This window comes from Callospermophilus lateralis, chromosome X (genome assembly GCF_048772815.1).
Source record: "Callospermophilus lateralis isolate mCalLat2 chromosome X, mCalLat2.hap1, whole genome shotgun sequence".
NCBI classification, from domain to species: Eukaryota; Metazoa; Chordata; class Mammalia; order Rodentia; family Sciuridae; genus Callospermophilus; species Callospermophilus lateralis.
Window position 1 is genome coordinate 33,385,052 of NC_135325.1, and position 22,271 is coordinate 33,407,322.

Sequence of the window (22,271 nt, forward strand, 5' to 3'; positions counted from 1 at the left end):
CATCCCTCTTACAGGCTCCACATCCCAACACCCCTACATGGAAAACCAAATTTCACCATTGGTGAAGGCGATCCCCCACTCACTGTCTTGACAGGGTCACAGTGAGAAAAAGTGCTGGCAAAGCCACTCTCCCACTGTCTTGACAGGGTCACAGTGAGGATGAATGCTGGCAAAGCCGTGCTGGTTGGTGGGAAACCGAAACCATGAGACCCTTTTTTATGTAAATGGGACTTTTCATTTTCATGCTCATGTTCCTGACAGGAGGCATGAGCATGTTAAATGCCAAACAAATTAAATTTCAGATGGCTAGAACATAACAGGTAGTTCATGCCTTGAAGGCTGTTCTACTACCCCTCAACATATCAAGGACAAAGTAGAAGGCTGTTCTTCTATCTCAGTACATTGAGAACAAATCTGATAATGGACAACAATCATCCTCTGAAAGGTCATGAGAATTTTAGGCACCACATTGATTATATCAACTAGAACCCAAGCCCATATTTCCGGCCTCTTAGAAAACCTAATCATTATGCTTATTTTACAAATTTTACCACATGCAGTCTCATTTTTGATTAAGGAAAGTTATATTATACACCTAGAAAAGTTAAAACATATAAAGATATATTCTTCTCTTTTTATAAACCCCTTTTTTACTTTACATAGGGATATATGATGAGCATAGTTAATATTGGTGGAAAGTGGATTGATGTTTAGAACTTACTTTCTATTGAGAAAGATTATAAAGATATGAGAGCTAGTGCACCTTGACTGAGAAACAAAGAAACTCTTTGAGAAAGCAGCTCAACCAGTTTTATGAGAATAAATTTAGGAATTAATTAAAATAGCTTTATAAGACACTGTTTTAGAATAATGTTAGAAATATTATTTTATTTAGATTCTTAAGTTTAGAAATTCTTAAGTTTTTAGTTGTATGGGTTTCTGATATGTTTTAAGAATGATTTATAAACTTTAGGATGTTTTAAGTATAAGATTTAAGGGGACTTTTTTAGATGGGAATTTTAGATTAGAAATAAAGTACAAATGTACTTTAAACTTAAAGGTTAATGATTGGTTAGGAGACTTAGAGTCTGGTTACGTAGTTTGGCATTAGTTAATAAGAAAATAGCATATCTTGGGGAAAATAGTAAATCTTGGGAAAATCTGAAAAATGTAAATTAGTGACGTATTTTATTAATGATTCTGTACTTTTAATAATTAAATAACTAAAGGTCATATCCTGGAAAAATGTAAATTAATGTTACATTTTTTTGTACCCCCAATCATGGTTAAGGAAATGTCATGTCTTGGCAAAGTTTTAAATTATATAATCAATGACATATTCTGAATCTATAATGATGAGAAAAATTGTAATAAAAGATGACCCAGAGAAAGCTGCATTAGAGCTCTCTCTCTGGAGAGTGCTCCAACGAAACGACTCCTGTCTCATCTTTTCGCCAATGCCACTCATCCTTCAGGACTCCCTGGACCCCGCTAGGGCAGGACCCCAGCACAGCATGATTTTGGGTGGCGAAAAACCACATCCAGACCACACCAATGTTCTTCATATTCTCCCCCAAGACAGAAAGTAATCTGATTCCCTTCTCTTTAGATTCGTTTTGTCTGGTGTAGAATTTCATACAGCAGAATTTCTCTTTTGTGTCTGGCTTCTTTCCCTCCACATTAGGTCTAAGAGATTCATCTACACTGTTCCATAGTTCGTTCCCTTTCATTGCTGAGCAGTATTCCTTTATCTCTGTCAGTTCTTTTGTTAGATACCTAGGCTGTTTCCAGTTTTTTTTTCCTAATATGAAGAAAGCTAACTGAACATTTATGTAGAAGCTTTGGTGCAAACATTTTGCAGCAGCATCCTGTGGCTAGCTCATCAGAACCTACTTTGTGCACCTCTTTTCGACTCTGGTTCAGTGATGTCATATTGGTTGCTTGAAATAGCCACGGTGGGAATCTAAATGCCACAACTAAAAAATGCTACAAGGAAGAGCTCTTTTTCTTTCCTGCTAACATCAGCATACCACTGGACATATGTTTTCAATTTTCTGAATTAAATACCTAGAAGCCATATTGCTGGGTTACATGGTAGGTTTATATTGAACTTTATACAAAGGTGACAAACTGTTTCCTAAGAGGTTGTACCATTTTACATTCCTGATATATGAAATGCTTCAGTTGCTCCACATTCTCTTCAATCCATGGTATTGTCATTCTTTTTAATTTTAGACATTAAATGGTGAAGATCTGAACAAAAGGGGGGAGGTGGGAAATGGAAATTATACGAAGGCCTGGTAAGTAGAACTTCTAAACTTCTATTTGTTTCTTTTTTTTTTTGGCTTGGGATTGAAACCAGGGGAACTTACCCACTGAGCCACATCCCCAGCCCTTTTATAGTTTATTTAGAGACAGAGTCTCACTGAGTTATTTAGGGCCTCACTAAGTTGTGAGGCTGGCTTGGAACTCAAAATCCTCCTGCCTAAGTCTCCTGAGCCACTGGGATTACAGATGTGTGCCACCGCACCTGGTTTCTATTTCTTTTAATAGAAAAAGTACTCAGTGAAGCAAGTTGAGGCCTGCTTACCGATTGACCTTTCTCTCTTCTTTCTCATCTGGAGCCAGGCACATGGATGAAACTCCTAAGGAGACAAGGAGATAGGGATATTGTTTATATTATTTGCATTTCAAAGAGATGGCTCCAATGTTCTTAAGGAATCAAAAAGGGATGCTAAATCTTTAAACAGGACAATGTTATCACTTCAAAGACAAAAGGCCATTCAAATCATTGGGGAAATAATTAAAAAGAAAATCTCCTGCCAACCCAGTAAAGACTCTCCACAAAGATAGAAAAAAAATGAAAAATTTCATTAATGTATAAGCATTAAACTAGGCTGTGATTTGTATCACAAGAAATCTGATAAGACATTTCTTTTTTTGGGGGGTGGGGTGGGGGACTACTGGGGATAGAAGTCAGAGGCACTTGACCACTGAGCTACATCCCCAGTCCTATTTTGTATTATACTTAGAGACAGATTCTCACTGAGTTGCTTAGGACCTCGCTAAATTGCTGAGGCTGGCTTTGAACTCACAATTCTCCTGTGTTGGCCTCCTGAGTCACTGGGATCACAGGCATGTGCCACTGTGCCAGGCTTGCTAAGACATTTCAAAGACAGAAAGAAATGTCATGCTTTTATGTAGACAGGCAGATATACATGTTTTCAAAATAACTAATAACTTGTCCTCAAGTAAGAAACTTGACAGCACCATTTGGGACACAGAGTTCATCCCAAATTCAATTGGGATTGCAACCTGTTAATTAATTTCCTTTATCCAAAGGAAAACTAAGACTCTTATCTCTGTGACATTTGGATAACAACTTGGAGTTAGGCATGGAGGCTGAAATTCCCTCAGAGGCAGGGAGATAGGGATGTTACTTTCATTGTTTACATTTCAAGTGGATGCCTCCAAGGCTCTTACGAAAACACAATTGTCTTTATCCAAAGGAAGACTAAGATTTATATCTCTATGACAAGCCCGTTAACAACTTGGAGGCAGGAATACCGAACAAAATTCCCAGAGAGAAGGAGATAGGGATGTTATTTTCATTCTAAACCTTTCAAAGAAATGGCTACAAGGCCCTTAAGGAAAACACTCTGCAACTGTAAAACTGGCAAGACATCTACTTAGCTTTTAAAATGATTTACATACGTCTCAAACCGTCAGAGAAAAATTTATAATTTTTTTCTGAAGTAAATGATCGAAGAAAAGATGGCCTGGGGAGGGGTCTTTTTAAAATTTTTCTTTCAGTTGTTGATGGACCTTTATTTTATTTATTTACATGCGGTGCTAAGGATCAAACCCAGTATCTCATACATACTAGGCAAGTGCTCTACCACTGAGCCACAACCCCAGCCTGGTCTTTCTTTTTTGATACCAGGAAATAGTTAACTTTCATTTTTTTTAATTTATCCTACAATACGGCCACACATTGACTGCTACAGTGCTCTATTCCAGATCCACGTTTCCCTCTTCACCTATCTTTCAAAATCCTCATCAATCCCTTTACTAAAGGAAGCATCCCAGAACTACTGTTCTGGTCACCTCTCCAAGGGCCAGACCCCCAGCCCCCAGTCACTCCAGAGGAACCACTGTTATCAAAGGCTATGACTAGTTTCCTAGAGCTGCTAAACATTGCACATCATTTTGGTCTGATTTCAACCCATTTCAAAAACAGTAAAACTGAGACACAGGAAAATCCTAAAAGGATGCTCCCCAAATTGCATTTAAGGATTTCAACGCTTAGACTCCCAACCGCTAAGGGCAGCCTCAAATGACCAGGGTGTGTGTGGAGGAGAAACCTTCATTATTCCAGGGCACAATCGAGGGTGAAAACCCTTCGCACGCAGTTCTCGCCCGACTGCGCCTGCGCGAGTCAGAGCGTGCGAGTTTGCCCCAGACACTGACGTTACTGGCCGCCCCTCCTAATCCGGAACACGACCAACATTCCGCTGGTCCTGCCTTGACAGGCGTGGCCGTAATCCAATAAAAATGGAGGGCTGAGTCCCTCTGAGCCAATGGCAAAAGTTTGAGGGGAGGTGGAGGCGGAATGTGAGAGGAAACAAGAAGACAGGCCCAAGATGGAGGCGGTGGCGGCAGTAGCGGCGTGACAGGTGAGGGCGGGCCCGGTAGATTTCGTTTCTGGAGCGGCCGCCAGGCACAGGCACGGAGCCCGGACCAAAAGCTCAGCTCCAGGATGGCTGCGCCTGTACTCAGGCGCCCCCCGCCCGGAACTGGAGGAGTGGTTTGACCCAGGGCGAGACCATCATCAACAGCGGGGGCGGGGTGGGTAGACAGGAATAGGCGGGCAAGGCTGTGGGATGGTTTCGCCTGCAGCGAGTGCCCGCGCGCCTGCGCAGAGCCCGAAAACCTTCGGGAGGCGGGACCAGGCCAGAATGGGGTCTGGATCGTGAGTGTGTGGTTTCCAGATTCAGTCTTGAACTCCTTAGAGTGTCTGATAATTTTCTTACTAACTCCAGAGACTTGGTGGAGATGCCCCCTCGCTCCTTGGCTTCCTTATTCTGGATCAATGTTTATACTCCTAGGGAAATATCTGAGTATTCCATTACCCCTCTTTCACCTTCCCAAACTCCTCCCGTGATCCACCACAGAATTTACGCCAGTAATCTGTTTGTGACCCCTCATTTGTTGTCAGGGGGAATTTTGGAGACTCCTCACCCTCACCTTACCTCCATTTTCTCAAATCTACACCATTATCTTCCTTTTCTTTTCCCTATGCCAAATGTCTGGTGAGCCACCATTACCAACCCCGTTTGGCCCAATGTGTGGTGACTCCCATTATCCACCCTTCTCCCCATTACAGTCCCTAGTGACTCCTATTACATACTGTCTGGTGACCTCCATTAAGCACCTATCACAATGTTTGTGATCCTGCCATCAACTTTATACCCCAGGGCTTAGGGACACCCATGATACCTTTATTTTCCCAAATTAAGGGCAATATCTGATAATCCTCCCATTTCCTTTCCTCCCCCTGTGACTGCTCCTTCACCACAGTGGTCACCCCCTTCTCCATTAAAAGGCCAGGACAGCCTGTTCATGCCCATTATGTAACTGACACCCCCAGTGCAGTGCGTGCTGACTTCCCCATTAGTCCCTGGCACAAAGTCTTGTATACTCCTGTATCTTCCAGGACAGTGTGTGCTGCTTCTCATTGTGTCCCTGCTGCCTCTCTGCTGCAGTGAGTTTGGAGATCTTGTCACCCAAGAATGAGACAAACAGCAGGAGAGTCTAAGCAGAAGAGGGACTGAGTAGACTTCAGATGTTAACAGGATCCTTAGGCTGTTGTATGGAAATTAGGCTGCAGAGGACAGTGGGAATCTGGAGATGGAATTTTTTTTATGGTACTGGGAATTAAACCTAGGGACACTTTACCACTGAATTGCCTCCCTAGTTTTTTTGCTTTATATTTTGGGGTCTCACTAAGTTGTTGAGGCTAGCATCAAACTTGAGATACCCCTGCCTCAGCCTTCTGAGTCATGGAAATTGCAGGCATACACCACCATGCCAGGCTAGAGGTGAAATTTTTATGTATTTATTTGCAGTGCTAGGGATTGAAACCCAGGACACTCTGCCACTGAGACATATCCCTAGCCCTTTATTAATTTTTAAATTTGAGACATGGTCTTGCTAAATTGCTGAGTCTGATCTTAAACTTGCAGTTTCCCTGTCTCAGCCTCCTGGTTCACTGGGATTATAGGCATGAACCACCGTACTGGACTGGAGATGGAATTTTATTTTATTCCCTGACACTTTGCTTGTAGAATCATTGTTTGACCTCTGAAATTCTCCTCTGTTTATTCTCTCCTAGGAGCCTCATGGCACCTGCCCAGCCTCATCTCAGACCGTCTTGACAAAGTCTTAGGCTCCATGGAGCCGCCACGGGGCCCCCCTGCCAACGGGGCTGAGCCGTCCCGGGCAGTGGGCACTGTCAAAGTGTACCTGCCCAACAAGCAACGCACAGTGGTGAGTCACAGAGGTGAAATTCTTAGGGATTGTGGATGGACCCAGTTATAAGTTTTAAGATTGGCAGGGTGACAAGGGCTTGGGAGTGGCCATTGCAGAGGAATGGGATTATCAGCTGGGGCTGTTTCTGTTGGGCGCTGAGGGCCTCTACCTCTGCATACACACATACAGGTGACTGTCCGGGATGGCATGAGTGTCTACGACTCGCTAGACAAGGCCCTCAAGGTGCGAGGCCTCAATCAGGATTGCTGCGTGGTCTACAGACTCATCAAAGGGTAAGTGTGACAGTAATAATAAGTAAGTGTGGGTGAGCATAGTGGCACACACATGTAACCTCAGTGACTCAGAAGGCCAAGGCAGAAGGATCACAAGTTTGAGGCCAACCTGGGCAACTTAGCAAGACCCTATCTTATAATAAAAATTTAAAAGGGCTGGCATGGTACCTTAGTGACAGAGTTACTTGCCTAGCGTGTGCAAGACCCAAAGTGTGATGCTCAGTACCACAAAAAAAGTGACTCCCATGCCACCTACTTGTTCTCCCCAGAGTCATCCCTTTCCTTCTTCACTTTGTTGTGAAGCTTTGCATTAGTTCACTTAACCTATAAGCTTATCCATCTTTTGTGTCATTACTTCATTAGTTCATTGACTTGGAAAGTCTGCAACTCATTATCTTCTTGGCCCCAAGTCCTCACCCTGCAGTCACCTCCTTGCAGAGTTCATCTATTTTACTTTTTCACGATTTCATGAACTCATGAGCTTTCTCCTTCCTCAGCTTCTCCATTTGCTGCTGAGTTGGGCTTTATTGACTTTCCATAAATTCCCCTGTTCTGGGGTTTCTTAATTTTTTATCCTGTTCATACATTGCATTTTATATTTTTAACTCCTTATCAGCCCCTTTCCCAGGCTGGCTTGGCACTTCTTAGATAGTCTCATTTGCCTCTTACCTTGTAATTAAGACAATAGACCCTTCACACAATCTCCTGGTGGCCCCTGGCAAGTCACTTTCTCCCTCTAATCCTATGTCCCTATCTGTAAAATGAGGACAAGGATAGTGACTAATTTAATGAGAATTAAACATGCCAGATATTAGTCCATGGATCTGGAGCTTGGAGGGACTTTGGGGGCTTCTCTGCCTCCCATGATCCCTACCCACCTTCCTACTCATTGCTCTCCATGTCCCCTGCAGGCGAAAGACAGTCACTGCCTGGGACACAGCCATTGCTCCCCTGGATGGTGAGGAACTCATTGTGGAGGTCCTCGAGGATGTGCCGCTGACCATGCACAATTTTGTGAGTGAAGCGTGGACAGAAGCAGCAGGCCATGGGGGTGGGAAGGGCCCTTGACCGGGCCTCAACCTTCCCTGCTGTGTGGAAACAGGTACGGAAGACATTCTTCAGCCTGGCGTTCTGTGACTTCTGCCTTAAGTTTCTGTTCCATGGCTTCCGCTGCCAAACCTGTGGCTACAAGTTCCACCAGCATTGTTCCTCCAAGGTTCCCACAGTCTGTGTTGACATGAGTACCAACCGCCGACCGTGAGCCTGGCCTGGGGTGGTTGGGGGAATGGGGAGGGCAGAGACCAGCCATAAGGCCCTTGTAGACAGCTTATCCGTGTTTTCTTGTTTTACACCCTGAATGCCCTCAAGGATCTACCACAGTGTCCAAGATTTGTCTGGAGGCTCCAGGCAGCATGAGGCTCCCTCAAACTGCCCCCCGAATGAGCTGCTAACCCCCCAGGGTCCCAGGTAGGAATACCTTAGGAGCACTGGGGGAGAAAAAAATCTGGGGGTCCCTGCAGACCACAGACCATTCTTTTATTCATTTATTTACTTGACAAATATTTATTGAGCATCTACAAGAGTAAAGGTATGGAGCTATGGGATCTTGGGCAATTCAGCTAATCTCTCTAGGTGTCAGTTTTCCCATCTGTTAAAAGGGAATGATACTTTTTACCACGCAAGGCTCTAGTGAGGATTCAGTGAGGTAAAATGTGTAGAGTGTTTAGAGAATTACCTGGTATAGAATAAATAATCATTTATTATTATTAATTATGAACATATAAGCAGCTAACTACTACATTCATTCTTCTAGCATAACCTTGTGCAAACCTTTCCATTTTGAAATACATATTACTTACCATAAATTACTTTCCTTTATTTTTTTTATATTAAGTATTAAAATGATATATATATATATAGATGTATATAATATATAGATATGTATTTTATAATGTTCATACTTAATATGGTTTATTTTTATTATGTGTTGTATTATGGAATATTTTTCTATATATCAAACACCATATATTTTTTATAATACATAAAAGGGTAAGTTTAATTTGGGATATATGTGGATTAATCACCTCTGAATTTCAGAATAGTGAAAGAAACATTAGAAAATCTTTTCATAACATTATAATTTGTATAATCCACATATGGTATATGACATGTTACATGATGATATGTTTTACAACATTACCGTTGTAATACAAGGTATATTATACAATACATGTTTGAATATTATATGTCATTGTAATATATAATTATGAAATTCATATCTTACCTTTTTCCCCACATCTTTGTCCCTCACTGTCCCTCCTTTAGGCCTTCAGTGTCACCTTCTTTGAGAAGCCTCCCCTGACACCCCCGGGACACTTTCTGTCCTCTTATTTTGTTCTCTTTTTCCCATTCTTGCTCCTATCACCAGCGAACTCATTATATATTTCTTTATCTTGATTCCTCTCTTCCTCTGCTGGAATATTGGCTCCACAAGGGCATTTATTTGTTCTGTTCACAGTTTTATCACTTATACCTAGAATGGTTATCTGGTACATGGCAGGCACTCAATAGGTGTTTCTTGAACAAACAAATGCCAGTATAACCAGTTGGCATTTGCTCTGAATGAGCCAAAGGCATGTTTGGGGTGGCAGGGGTGGGCTCCCTGGGTTTTCTGCTTCATTCCATAGCAACTTCACAGCCTTTTTCTTGTCAGCCCCTGCACTCAGCACCATGACCGGGAGCACTTCCCCTTCCCTGCCTCAGCCAACGCCCCCCTGCAGCGCATCCGCTCCACATCTACTCCCAACGTCCATATGGTCAGCACCACAGCTCCCATGGACTCCAGCCTCATGCAGGTGGGTAGCAAGGGGGGCACTGGAGGAGCATGGTGCAGGGGCGAGAGCCATTTCTATTGGCCTCCACATGCTCACCTTGATTTCTGTCCCCCATCTTTCAGCTCACTGGCCAGAGTTTCGGCACCAATGGTGAGAGCCCACCCACCCCACTCCATGCTTACACCCTGTGCCTTCTCTGCCCTGCTACCCCACTTGCCTCCACTCACATCCTCTCCACAACTGCAGCTGCTGGTAGTAGAGGTGGTGGTGATGGAGGCCCGCGGGGGAGCCCCAACCCAGCCAGTGTGTCCTCGGGGAGGAAGTCCCCACATTCCAAGTCACCTTCAGAGCAGCGGGAGCGGAAGTCCTTGGCTGATGAAAAGAAGAAAGTGGTACACTCAAGGGGGAATCTTGGGAAGAGGGCACTGCAGGCTGAGTGACATGGGCTGAAGGGTGTGGGCAGGCCCCTCAGATGATGCCCATCTGGCCCACAGAAGAACCTCGGGTACCGGGACTCGGGCTATTACTGGGAGGTGCCACCCAGTGAGGTGCAGCTGCTGAAGAGAATTGGGACGGGCTCGTTTGGAACCGTGTTTCGCGGGAGGTGGCATGGCGATGTGGCCGTGAAGGTGCTCAAGGTAGCCCAACCCACTGCTGAGCAGGCCCAGGCCTTCAAGAACGAGATGCAGGTGCTCAGGTGAGGTCGCATGTTTGTGTGGATAGGGTGGTGGTAGGGGGCATGGCAGGTATGGCCTTGGTTCGTCTCTGGGAAAAAGCCATGCTTGGGGTACTTCTTGGATGTCATCTACATTTATGTCATATTGGAACCATAGTCAGAAGTCATTTCTCTCTGAAGGATGTCCCTTTTCCCTTTGGTAAATGGGCATGTTTAGATGGCCTCCATATTAGAAAAAAAAAAACATATACCTTTAGATGACCTCTGATGATGCTGATATCAGCATGGATATTAATTAATGGCTCTGCTTTCAAATTTGAGTCTTCTCATTTGCCTACCTTGAACTGGGCCTGGGATAGGCTTTCATTGCCATGGTCATGGGCATGGAGGTGAAGAGCATAATGTTAAGTAACAGTAGCTCCAGGAAAGCTCATGGCTTTCCTTCCTCACTGTTGTACAGAACCATTCATGTTATATTTATTGTGTTGCAGGCTTGGTTTTGTTTTTATTTTGTATTTTTTCGTACCTGGATTGAACCCAGGGGCACTTAACCACTGAGCCACATCCCCAGCCCTTTTTATTTTTTGAGACAGGGACTTGCTAAGTTACTGAGCCTGGTTTTGAACTTGCCATCTTCCTGCCTCAGCCTCCTGATCCGCTGGGATTACAGGCGTGTGCACCCAGCCACAGGCTTGCTATTAATTATCATAATGCCTTGATGCAAAGAACAATATTGTTAATTATAATCATAACCATAATTTAATCATTAAGATTATAATTGCTATGATTAATGCCTATTAACATATTTAATTTATGCTGAGAAACTCAGGTGTTCTCTTTTTGTGCTACAGTTATTACATAGCATAGTACTATATGCCTCTGTATAAGCAGAATGGTATACATTTGTGTGTGTGTGTGTGTGTGTGTGTGTGTGTATGTGTGTGTGTGGTGCTGTTGATGGAATGCCAGATATACACCCTGTCATTGAGCTACACCTCCAGCCCCCAGGACTACATAGTTTCTGCTGCTCCTCAGGATGTCAGCATGGGCTCTTCCCCTCTGTCAAATGGACACAATTATGTTATAGAGTTGATATTTTCATAATTACTTGTTCTGTATTAATATTTATGCTGACAATGGATGGCACAGTAAGAAAACTTTTATTCTTATTTCCTCTCTGTGAAATGGCAGTGATTGGAGCATGTGGTAATTTCCATAGACTTACCACTATTAAGAATTGTCAGCTGGACTGGGGATGTAGTTCAGTTGGGTTCTACCCCAGGACCACACAAAAAAATAAATTAATTAATTTAATTAAATGCAGTACTGTTTTAAAAAAAAAGAATCCTCATCTGGGCACAGTGATGCACACCTGTAATCCCAGCAGCTCAGCAGGCTGAGGCAGGAGGATCTCAAGTTCAAAACCAGTGTCAGCAACTTAGTGAGGCCCTGAGCAACTCAGTGAGACCCTGTTTCTAAATAAAATGTAAAAAAGGGCTGGGGACATGGCTCAGGGGTTATGTGCCCCTGGGTTCAATCCCCAGTACCAAAAAGAATCTTTTTGTGCTCTATTTTTCTCCCTGTCATGATCAAAATTTCAGAGCATCATCAAAGTTATTTGTGTTTGTTTTGCCATTTTTAGTTAGTACTTTGATAAGGAATGAAACTTTTCTCATAAATTAGGGTAAAATGATTTGTGCCTGGTAGAGTTTCTGTGAGATAGACCCAGGTATACAGGAACAATGACAACAAGGACAGTAATGTTTTTAGAGTGCTTACTATGTGGTCAGCCCTGTTCTAAAGCACCTTACAGGTTGTTTACTCACTCATCTATCCCCATGTCCCTATAAGTTAGCCACTGTAATGATCTCAGTTTTACAGTTAAGGAATGTGAGGACCAGAGAGGTTAAATGTCTTCCCCAAGGTTGCACAGCGAGGAACTGGTGAAGCCTAGATTTGAACTCAGGACATGAATCTATACTCCAAGCTCTACCTCTAAGCCTCTCACAGTGATTAATCACTTTCACAGTGATTAGATACTATTAATCTAATAGTATCTGCCTGTCTGTGGGCTGGGATTGGGGTGGGACATTACACAGGGGAAGGCTATAAGCATTACATGATACCCATATTTTACCCCTGCATTGTCAATATAATGATGTCATGTCAATGAGGAAGGTTGGTATTCCACTTTTTCATTTGTAAAATGATCACAGTAGTCCCAGTCTGAGGTGTGGAGGGTGTTAATGATCAGAGGTGCTGCTGGTAGGCAGAGGGGTAGGGGCATTAATCCCTCCCTCTAGCTTTGGTTGGGAGACTCTCATGAAGCAACTCAGGATATAGGGCCCCAGCAGAGGACCATAGCCCAGTAAACATCTTACAAATTCATGGACTCTGGCAACAGTCTGGCCCTGAGCACCCGAAAAGCCTGGGGAGTGGGCCAGGCGGAGTATGACAGTTGTTGTTTGTCTTCCCAACCCCTGAAACTCCCCTTTCTACCTGCAGGAAGACACGGCATGTCAATATCTTGCTGTTCATGGGCTTCATGACCCGGCCAGGATTTGCCATCATCACACAGTGGTGTGAGGGCTCCAGCCTCTACCACCACCTGCATGTGGCTGACACACGCTTTGACATGGTCCAGCTAATTGACGTCGCCAGGCAGACTGCCCAGGGCATGGAGTGAGCCTTTTGCCTTGGGGACTGAGGAGGGGCAGTGGGGAGAAGGGTGAAGGAGGTAAGTAGCCTTCAGCTAACTCACTGCCTACCTCTACCGCACAGCTACCTCCATGCCAAGAACATCATCCACCGAGACCTCAAGTCTAATAGTATCTGCCTGTCTGTGGGCTGGGATTGGGGTGGGACATTACACAGGGGGAAGGCTTTAGGGGATGGCTTTTGTGTGGGGATTTCTGAGGATGAATGGGGAAGGGTACACGTTGCCTGGCTCCTTGTTGGATACCAGAACTGTGGCTGGTAAGGGGGCCTTAATGGGGTGCCCTTGGTTAGGAGTCAGAAGTGTGGCTGGTTTTGGTACTATTCTTGGGGACCGTGGTCAGGTTGTGAGATGTAGCAGTTGTGAGCATTATAGGGGAATTTCTGACCAGGGTTATAGATATGATGGGTTTAGGTGCCATTCAAGGGGCTTTTTGGTTAAGAGTCGAAGTGGGACCAAGTGTGGAGGGCATTAATTATGCATAGTTTTATGATATTGGGGGCTTCTGGTCAGGGTCAGAAACATCACTAATACCAGACGTTAATGATAACCTTCCAGTCAGGGTGATTGATAGGCTTGACTATTAGAAATCTATAGTGGCCCTTGACCCCAGTGGACATCTTCCTGCATGAGGGGCTCACAGTGAAGATAGGCGACTTTGGCCTGGCCACAGTGAAGACACGATGGAGTGGGGCCCAACCCTTGGAGCAGCCCTCAGGCTCCGTGCTTTGGATGGTGAGTTGGGTCAGGCTGGATGGGGAAGGGCATAGGGAGACACGTGTTCCTAGATTGGGACATACGGACCCAAACAGAGACAGGGATGCCTGTGACAGTTGTGGGTGTTATGTTTCACCTTGTGGGGGTAGCTCCAAGTTGTGCCAGTGTGGCCAGCCAGATGTGGAACTGTGGGCCACATCTGCTGTCCCTCATGCTTTCCCTGCCCCATCTGGCCTATGGAAGGCGGCTGAGGTGATCCGTATGCAGGACCCAAACCCCTACAGTTTCCAGTCGGACGTCTATGCCTACGGGGTTGTGCTCTATGAGCTCATGACAGGCTCACTGCCTTACAGTCACATTGGCAGCCGTGACCAGGTAAGCCCTACACATTACCCATGGTTTCCCTCTGTCCTTCACACCCCATATCCCTTGCTCTGCACAAAGAATGGTACACCTCACCCAGAAACCTAGAATTTTCTGGAATGAGAACTCCAAGAGTTAATCCCATAAGGAATCCTATGCCAACTTCCCTCCTTCCCCTACATCCACAACTTCTGGGACAAAAGCCTTGAAGCCCAGAGTCCTCTGAATCTTGTACCCAGAATGCTCTAGACCCCAAAATACTCAGAAGTCTTCCAGAGATTTCCTAGGCATCTACAGTCTTCTCTGGGTACTCAAAATACTACAGGTTCCCAAAACCCAGAATTCCATTTCTCTGAGAAATAGAATCCCCCATGCTTCCAGAATATTCACAAGTACTCAAAATCACCCAGACTTTGAGTATCTGTCAGGCTCTGGGACCCTGGTACCCATAATTTTGTAGGCCCCAGGATCTCATAGTTCTTTGGGTTCAGGGCCTAGAACCTCCCAGGCCCTCAGGAACCCAGAATCCTCTGACTAACCAAGGGCACCCCATTAAGGCCCCCTTACCAGCCAAGTGTCTGGGTGAAGGCTTAAGGGGAACACTCAGAGTCCTGCAGAAAATGTGGACTCAGACATTTAGGTCCCAGATTTCCATGGAAATACAAGTTTCCCCAGATTCAGAACTGCTTGTTTCCCCAAGACTCAGTACTTTCTAGATTCCAAGCCCCCTAGACAACTGTGGACTTAGTCCTATATACCTATAATCCTCAACAACCCCAAACTTAAATTCTTCTATTTTGTAGGCAGAGAAACCTCCCAAGTCTTCAGAGACTCATAATTTTCTGGGCCTTAATACTTGGAGCCCCCCTGTTCCCCAAAAATGAGCTTTCCACATCACTCAAGACCCCAAATTCTCTGCATCTAACAGCTCAAACCCTAAAACTACCCCATTCCTGCCCCTCCCTCAGATCATCTTCATGGTAGGCCGTGGCTATCTGTCTCCGGACCTCAGCAAAATCTCCAGTAACTGCCCCAAGGCCATGCGGCGCCTGCTGTCTGACTGCCTCAAGTTCCAGCGGGAGGAGCGGCCCCTCTTCCCCCAGGTGAGCTGGGTAGGAGGGCTGGATACCTTGATAGGGGAACTCCAAGGCAGAAGGAGAGTGGGGATGGAGGCAGATGTGAATGTGAATTGTGTCAAAGGCTCAGATACACTGTGTGTGTGTGTGTGTGTGTGTATGTGTATGTGTGTTTCCCCATTAGGCTGGGGCCTGGGGTGTTGGGGTGCCCATGGAGCTCTAGACACTCCTCCTCATCCCCACCTGCCCCCAGATCCTGGCCACGATTGAGCTGCTGCAACGGTCACTCCCCAAGATTGAGCGGAGTGCCTCTGAACCCTCCTTGCACCGCACCCAGGCTGATGAGTTGCCTGCCTGCCTCCTCAGCGCAGCCCGCCTTGTGCCTTAGGCCCTGCCCCCAGCCACCGGGGAGCCCACCTCAGTCTGCCACGCCATGGAATCCTGCCCACCAGTCAGTGTTCCATCTCTGTCTTGATACTGCCTCAGGATCCCCCATCTCTCACCCTGGGAGATGGTGGTGATCCCCTTGAGCTCTTCAGTTCCTCTGGAATTGGGGGACCCCCCCAAAGACTGAGACCCCTGCCTCTTCCATAATTTGGTTTACTCTTGGCTTTGGGGAATACTTCTAAATTTGGGGTGCACCGCCATCTCCACTAGCTGGAATTTGTGGCAGGGATTCCACATAGAACCTCTCTGGAATTTGTGCCTAATGTGCCTTCACTGGATTTTGGGGTCCCCAGCACCCCATATGGATTTGGGGGTCTTCTGTGTCTCCCCTGCCAGTCAAGGACTCCCCTCTTTCTTCACCAAGAAGCACAGAATTCTGCTGGGCCTTTGCTTGTTTATTTTGCTTCCCGACTCTTCTCTGGGGTTCAGAGCCGCTGAGGGGAGGGAGTCCAGGCAAGGAGTGGAGGTTGGGGGGAGGTGCAGACCACACAAACAGCGTCACTGCACGCATCACCACAGGCGGCACGATGAACGAGGACCACATATGCCAAGCACGGCACAAGAGGAGGCCACGTCAGTCACAGACACAGACATCACGGCAAAGGTGGGGAAGTGGGAGACCATTGGCCTTCCCTGTGCAAAGGTTTCTGGGTGGATGGGTGGAGTTTGCATATTTAAAGACAGCTGTCAGAGGCAGGAAACTCGGGAGTGGGGTCCCTGGGGGAACCGAGGGGTCCTAGAAGTGGGAGGAGCTCCCAGTGTGTCCAATGGTGTTGAGGGGAAGAGGGTGAAGGGAGATTTTTATGGAACTGTGGTGGGTGGCATTTGAAGATATGGGTCTCCAGAGAGATGGGAGATCCATGGAGAGGGTTTTAAAGGTAGGGGTTTCTCGGAATTGGAAAATTTTGATGAGGAACAAGGTGTGCTGGAGAGATTTAGGACCAGGAATAGGTTTTTCCAGGAGTTTCTGGACTCAAGGAGGGCATTCAGTGGTGTTAGGGCCAGAAACAGGTTGCCTGGTATTTGGGAGCTTCCAGGAAGGAAATATCCTTTGGGTTACTGGGAGTGGAGGTCTTAAGGAATTTGGAGGTTCTAAAACAGTAGATCTTGAGGTGACCAGGAGCAGGATTCTAATAGGACTTGGGGATCCCAAACGTGAGAACTGGATTTAGGACCAGGTGTCACAAGGGACTTGGGCATCTTGAGGAATGGTAAGTGGGATGTTGGAGAACCAGGAGAGGAGTTCTGAAGGAATTTGGAGATTCCAAAAGTGAATAATGGATTCAGGGCCCAGAGAGGGTTTGCCCAGGGATTTGGGGATTCTCAGGGTGGGGTGTCAGTCGGAGAAGAGGCTGGCGAAAGACTTCCTCAGGCTGCGGATGGTCTCAGCTTTCACCTCGTCCTGGCTAAGGCTGGGCCTGGGCGGGGCTGGCTCTGGAAGGTTGAAGGCATTGGTCAGAGACTGGGATTTGCTAGAGAGAGACAAGGTGGAGGCGTGGGAGGAAGGGGGGGAAGAGGAAGGGGAGGAGGGGAGAGAAACACAACGTTACCCCAGGCCCGGCCCCAGCCCTGCCCCTCTGATCCTGGGGCTGTACCTCTGATCTTGGGGCTATTCCTCTGACCTTCCCCCCCACCACCTCGGGCCTGAACCCTGATGGATTCTTGAGGCTGGGAGGACTTGTGGGGTGGGCGGAGCCCAGGGCCAGGGAGTTGGGATGTGGGGCCAGCTGGGAAGACTTAGATGTAAGGTGTGGAAGTGTGGGATTGGTGAGAAGAATCATTGGCTGAATCATATCTTTGAATTCTAGGCTACTTTGATATGAAAGGGGAGATGAGGTTTTAAGGCTAGGGGGAGGGGTTTGGATTGGACCAGAAGCAAAGAGAATGGTGTGATGATTTGGGAGGATACTGAGGTAGGCCAAAAGGATTTGTGGTGGACCAGAAACGAGCCCATACTTTAGGGGAAAGCATGAGGCTCTACTGCTGAGTGAAATGATACAAGGACTATGAGTCAGCCACGAGGTGTTTTAGGGATGGGTTGGGGGGAAGAGGCAGGGAGTTTGGCAGGGAAGTCTGAGTTGAGCTGGAAAGAGATTCGCTAAGCAGGGAAGTGCTCAAAATGGGTCTGCCAGGCGCCTGGGTTGGGCCAAGGACCTGGAATGGGGACTTTCCCAGGGCCTGTTGGGAGGAATCTGAACTGAAAGAATTTCTCTGGGATTCTGGCACCAAATCCCTGGAATGGAGACAAAAGGATCTGGGATGGAGGGGAGGAGTGAAAGCCCGGGGGAGGGGTTTGGCTTCAGCTCCCACTGAATAGGTCCACGGTCTGAGGAGCATGGGAACTAGGGCTGCCCTAATGGGGCCAGAGCCCGCTTTGTGAGCAGCAAGGCGAAGGCTGCTGTAGGAGTCCCCTTACTTGAGCTGGGGGTGAGGGGGTCCCCCGGCAGCGGCGGTGGCAGGTGGCGGCACGTCCTGGCTGGGTTTCTGGGCCAGCTGTGGTTTGGCAGGACGTCCAGCGGGACCTGGGCCGCTAGGCCTGGGCTGCTGCGTGGTGGGTGGCCCAGTGCGGGGTCCGGGACCTGCCTGGCTGGCCTGGCGTGTAGGACCAGCAGGGCCTGGGGGTTTCTGGGGAGGGCCTTGGCGCTGTGGCCCACCCGGTGGGGCCCCTGAGGCCTTTGGTGGAGCTGGACCAGAGACAGATGTTTGGCGGGTAGCCTGTGGGGGGCCTGCCTGGCGCTGGGGAGATGGGGAGGCAGGTGGGCGGGCTGCTGGAGGCGCCCCAGGGCCTCCTGCCACTGGCCGGGATTGGCGGCCTTGACCCTGGGTCATCTGTGCGGCCTGGGACGCGGGCTGCTGGGGTGCGGATGTGGGACTTGGTAGGCGCTGAGGCAGAGGGCTGCCAGCTGGGGGTCCAAGGCCTGAAAGGTGCTGCTGGCCCTGTGGTGGAGGGCGCTGTTGCAGTGGGGGTCCCTGGCGCTGGGGCCCTGGGCCAGGCTGTGGAGGGCCACCTGGGGGACAGAGAGAGAAGGCACATATGAGAGGGAGCCAGTGAAAATTGGGGTCTACTTGAGACCAGAGAGGCTGAGAAAGCCTGCCCTCACTTACCCTGGGGCGGAGGTCGCTGCTGAGCTGGAGGCCCTGCAGGCTGCTGGGAGGTCTGGCGGCCCAAGGGCAGGGCCCCTGGGGATGGAGTCTATGGCAGAGGAATGGAGAAGACAGGTTCAACATAGTTACCAACCTATGGAGCACCAGCCAAATCAGGGTGACATGGGTTCCCTCTTTGCTGGGTGTTGCCCCATTTGTGGCCAGATCAGGAGATATGGGGTTTTGAGGCTCCCACCCCATACTCAGGGGTAGAGAAGCACTCAGAGAAGTCAGGGTAGCAGTGATTTATCATTTTTTAAACAACTGGCAGTTGTAGCCACATGTGCATTAAGGTGATGCTAGTTGAACCTCTGGTTATAAAGTTTTAATTCCTATACAATTGCCAGCCTCTGCCATCTTAACAAAACTGATTATGCTCTGCCATCTTAGCCTACTGATTATGGGCTCAATGGGGTATCTTGACCAAGGGCTGGCCTCCCTGCCAGTAGCTCAATGCCAAGGGCCTTACCTGGCTGTGGGAGCCCCTGCCAGGGGAGGCATCCCTCTGCCGCTGCCGGGGCAGGGCCTGAGCCATCTTGTTGACCACGAGTTCCACGATGAGCTGCTTATCTTCATCCTGGTGGTCACCTATAAGAGGCATGGAGGATCCTACCACCTGGGGGATGAAAAGGGATCCAGTGAGTGGTGAGGCAGAAAGTGCATGTGAGGTGACAGTGAGAATACTTTTGCTTGGCAAAAGCAAGGCACTGCAAGGAAGTGAGCTCCAGTTTCTAAGTGGCCTTGATTATTCCCTGTGAGGAGGGCTTGTCTGTTATGAGGCACCTGACAGCTTCCTAGGTACATTAGAGCAGGGTCTGCAAATCAGGGCCCTTGGGCCAAATCTGGCTTGGTGTGCTGCCTGTTTTTGTATGGGCTGTGAGCCAAGGATGGTACCAGGGATTGAAGCCAGGGGCACTTAACCACTGAGCCACACCCCCCAGCCCTTTTTTAGAGACAGGATCTCCCCAAGTTAATTAGGGTCTCGCAAAGTTGCTGAGGCTGGTTTTGAACACGCTCGCGATCCTCCTGCCTCAGCCTCCCGAGCCGCTAGAATTATAGGTGTGTGCCACCGCACCCGGCCTGATATCTTTTAATGGTTGAAAAAAATGAAAAGATTTGATGACATGTAAAAAATAAGAAATTTAAATTTCAGTGTCCATAAACAAATTTTGGACACAAATACATACATTGTATCCCCATCACACTTAAGGTGTTTACATATTGTCTTTAGCTGCTTTTGCAGAGTTGAGTCACTGCAATAGACCGTATGGCCAACAAAGTCCAAAATATATACTGTCTGGTTCTTTATAGAAAATGTTTGCCAGTCCCCACTTTATAGTTTGCTAGGTGCTTTGTCTTTTACAACATGCTTCACCATTGGTCCAGTTTCACAGAACAATTTCAAGGTAACTAAGTGCTTTGCCATTCATCAAGATGTCTTGATTCACTGAGCACTTTCTAGTTTAATATGTTTTACCATTCACCAAGGATGTCCAAGTTCACAGAGCAGGTTAGTTTGGGGGTTTTTTGGTTGGTTTTATGGTGCTGGGGATGGCCCATGACCTTGTGCATGCTCCACAAGCACTCCAACACTGACCTACAAACCCCGACCCCAGCTTAGAGTTTAAGTGTTTTGACTTTTGCTAGGGATGTCCCAGTTCACAAGATATTTTACAGTTTACCAAACACATTGTCATTTGCTGAGGACTTTCAGAGCTGAAGAATGCTTCACAGTTCTGTGTGTTGATGCTATGGATGTGTTCCTCACTCTGTGCCCCACTGATCTCTGGGTGCTCCCACCTCAATGATGTGATCCCTTCCGTCCTTTCCATGCAGTGCTTCCACCGCGCAGATGTCCAGTCCCCCAAAGATCTCCGAGCATGTGTCCACCCACAGCTTGTACCTGCCAAGAAGAGGGGCAGGGCAGCCTGTCAGTGCTTTGCTCAGGTGGCCACACTCCTGCCCTCCCTCCCCTCCCCCACCCCACCCCCCCTCCTCTGAGTTCAGGTGCCCCACCTGTCAGACATGGCGATCTGCTCAAGCATCGCAGAGCCTGTGTTGGTCTTCCAGTTCCCTGACACTGACGTCCTCCTGGAAGACAAGAGAAGAGAGAGTCAGGGGGTCTCTGGGCTGCATGGGACAGAGCAGGGGACCCCTTCCTGAGCGCCCATCTCTCCACTCACATGTAAGCTTTGTAGTTCTGCCCAATCTTCTGGACACGCACATCATATTTGGCATCAATGAAGGGCTCAGCAGTGGCATATGTCTTGGTCAGCGCCACAACACTTGCAATGTCCTGAAAGTCATGCTGATTGTCCACTTTGACCTATGGGCATAGGAGTGGGGATCAGGACAGCAGTGGGGAATGGGTGCTCCTGGAATGGTGTGTACACATGACACACAGTACATAAAAACTAGGTGGGCACTCTAAGGCACTCAAGCATGCATAATTGTGGATCTCCTGTTTTGTCCATGGGCACAAACACAGAGTTGGGTATATACAAATCTATAAGCATGCTTTAAAAACCCACTAAATTGACCATTTTAAATGGGTAAGTTCTAAGGCATGTGAATTCTCAATAAAGATGTAAAAAAATCCTTTGTGTCCATACAGTATGCACAAATGGGCAGCCAGACACAGACCTGGTTGTATACACAATATACAAACATAGAAGCGGGACACACTCAAACTTACAAATTACAAGTCTGCTTATACACACACAGACAAAATCAGCTGGATGGCAAGCATACTGGACCCCAAGACCCTGGAACATAAAAAATGACATGGTGCATGTTCAGCACAGAGACATGCATATCCACACAGATACAGTGCTGGAGATGCTAGCATGGTAACAGGACGTACAAAATTGGCTGAACACACATTAAAAAAATAGGCTGACAAAATAGTTGAATATGAGAAAGCAAAAATCTAAATAGATGAAGACATCCCAGGACACACTGTCAAACTTACTGGTGTGCACCGAGCTCACAAAGACACATACCTACAAGACCACAGTGCCAGGAGCATTCCCACGGCAGATACGTGCACACCACGAGCACACACCCCAGCTGGAGACTCACCTTGCCCATTCCCGAGTGTGCATGCCCCATCTTCACAACCACAGGGTACGTTGTGCTGCTAAGCTGGAGGGGACAAAGGCAGAAGAGGCATGGTCAGGGAAGGAGTGCCAACCACCAAGAGTGAGTTGGTGTTCAGCAACCCCATCCAGCATGAGCCACAGTATGAGCATTTTGCAGAAAAGGTGGATTAGACCCAGTCGGGCAGCAGCTGGGAGTCACACAGCATCTCCAAGCCCAGATTCAAACCCAGTCCTGCCTGCCTGTCCCTCCCTCCACCCACTAAGTCCCACACTTCCTGCCCCTGGTTTCCCAGGGCAAGGCATGGGATGAGGGTGGGGGACTTTCCCAGAAAAGAGAAAGTTTGTTTTTATAGTGGATGGATGACAGTGAGGT

The 22,271-nt window shown here is 47.4% G+C and overlaps 2 protein-coding genes across 3 annotated transcripts in view; one reads left to right on the forward strand and one right to left on the reverse strand.

Moving 5' to 3' along the window:
- The first annotated feature begins 4,631 nt into the window (after positions 1–4,631).
- Araf (A-Raf proto-oncogene, serine/threonine kinase) lies at positions 4,632–16,049 on the forward strand. The gene is made up of 16 exons (XM_077107714.1): positions 4,632–4,676; positions 6,395–6,549; positions 6,721–6,824; positions 7,736–7,838; positions 7,927–8,081; positions 8,193–8,291; positions 9,538–9,679; positions 9,781–9,808; positions 9,905–10,050; positions 10,153–10,355; positions 12,840–13,016; positions 13,116–13,162; positions 13,667–13,785; positions 14,011–14,142; positions 15,099–15,233; positions 15,460–16,049. The coding sequence occupies exons 2-16, from the start codon at positions 6,454–6,456 to the stop codon at positions 15,592–15,594; spliced, it is 1,821 nt and encodes a 606-aa protein (XP_076963829.1). The 5' UTR covers positions 4,632–4,676; positions 6,395–6,453; the 3' UTR covers positions 15,595–16,049.
- Positions 16,050–16,421: 372 nt separating this feature from the next.
- Syn1 (synapsin I) overlaps positions 16,422–22,271 on the reverse strand; it is a 51,568-nt gene continuing 45,718 nt past the window's right edge. The window contains exons 6-13 of one of the 2 annotated variants that reach the window (XM_077107712.1): positions 21,879–21,941; positions 20,981–21,123; positions 20,814–20,888; positions 20,598–20,700; positions 19,267–19,413; positions 18,759–18,846; positions 18,070–18,661; positions 16,422–17,125 (exon numbers count right to left, since the gene is read on the reverse strand). In XM_077107712.1, coding sequence (XP_076963827.1) covers positions 16,990–17,125; positions 18,070–18,661; positions 18,759–18,846; positions 19,267–19,413; positions 20,598–20,700; positions 20,814–20,888; positions 20,981–21,123; positions 21,879–21,941 — 1,347 coding nt within the window. In that variant the 3' untranslated portion in view covers positions 16,422–16,989. The remainder of the gene's footprint in view (positions 17,126–18,069; positions 18,662–18,758; positions 18,847–19,266; positions 19,414–20,597; positions 20,701–20,813; positions 20,889–20,980; positions 21,124–21,878; positions 21,942–22,271) is intronic. The other variant, XM_077107713.1, reaches the window with a different exon arrangement.

Excerpts from the sequence above, each read along its gene's own strand:
- Araf (XM_077107714.1), top strand. The coding sequence starts at position 6,454 with ATGGAGCCGCCACGGGGCCCCCCTGCCAACGGGGCTGAGCCGTCCCGG. Across the intron at positions 6,825-7,735 it reads GTCTACAGACTCATCAAAGG|GCGAAAGACAGTCACTGCCT; the intron begins GTAAGTGTGACA and ends TGTCCCCTGCAG. Across the intron at positions 15,234-15,459 it reads AGCGGCCCCTCTTCCCCCAG|ATCCTGGCCACGATTGAGCT; the intron begins GTGAGCTGGGTA and ends ACCTGCCCCCAG.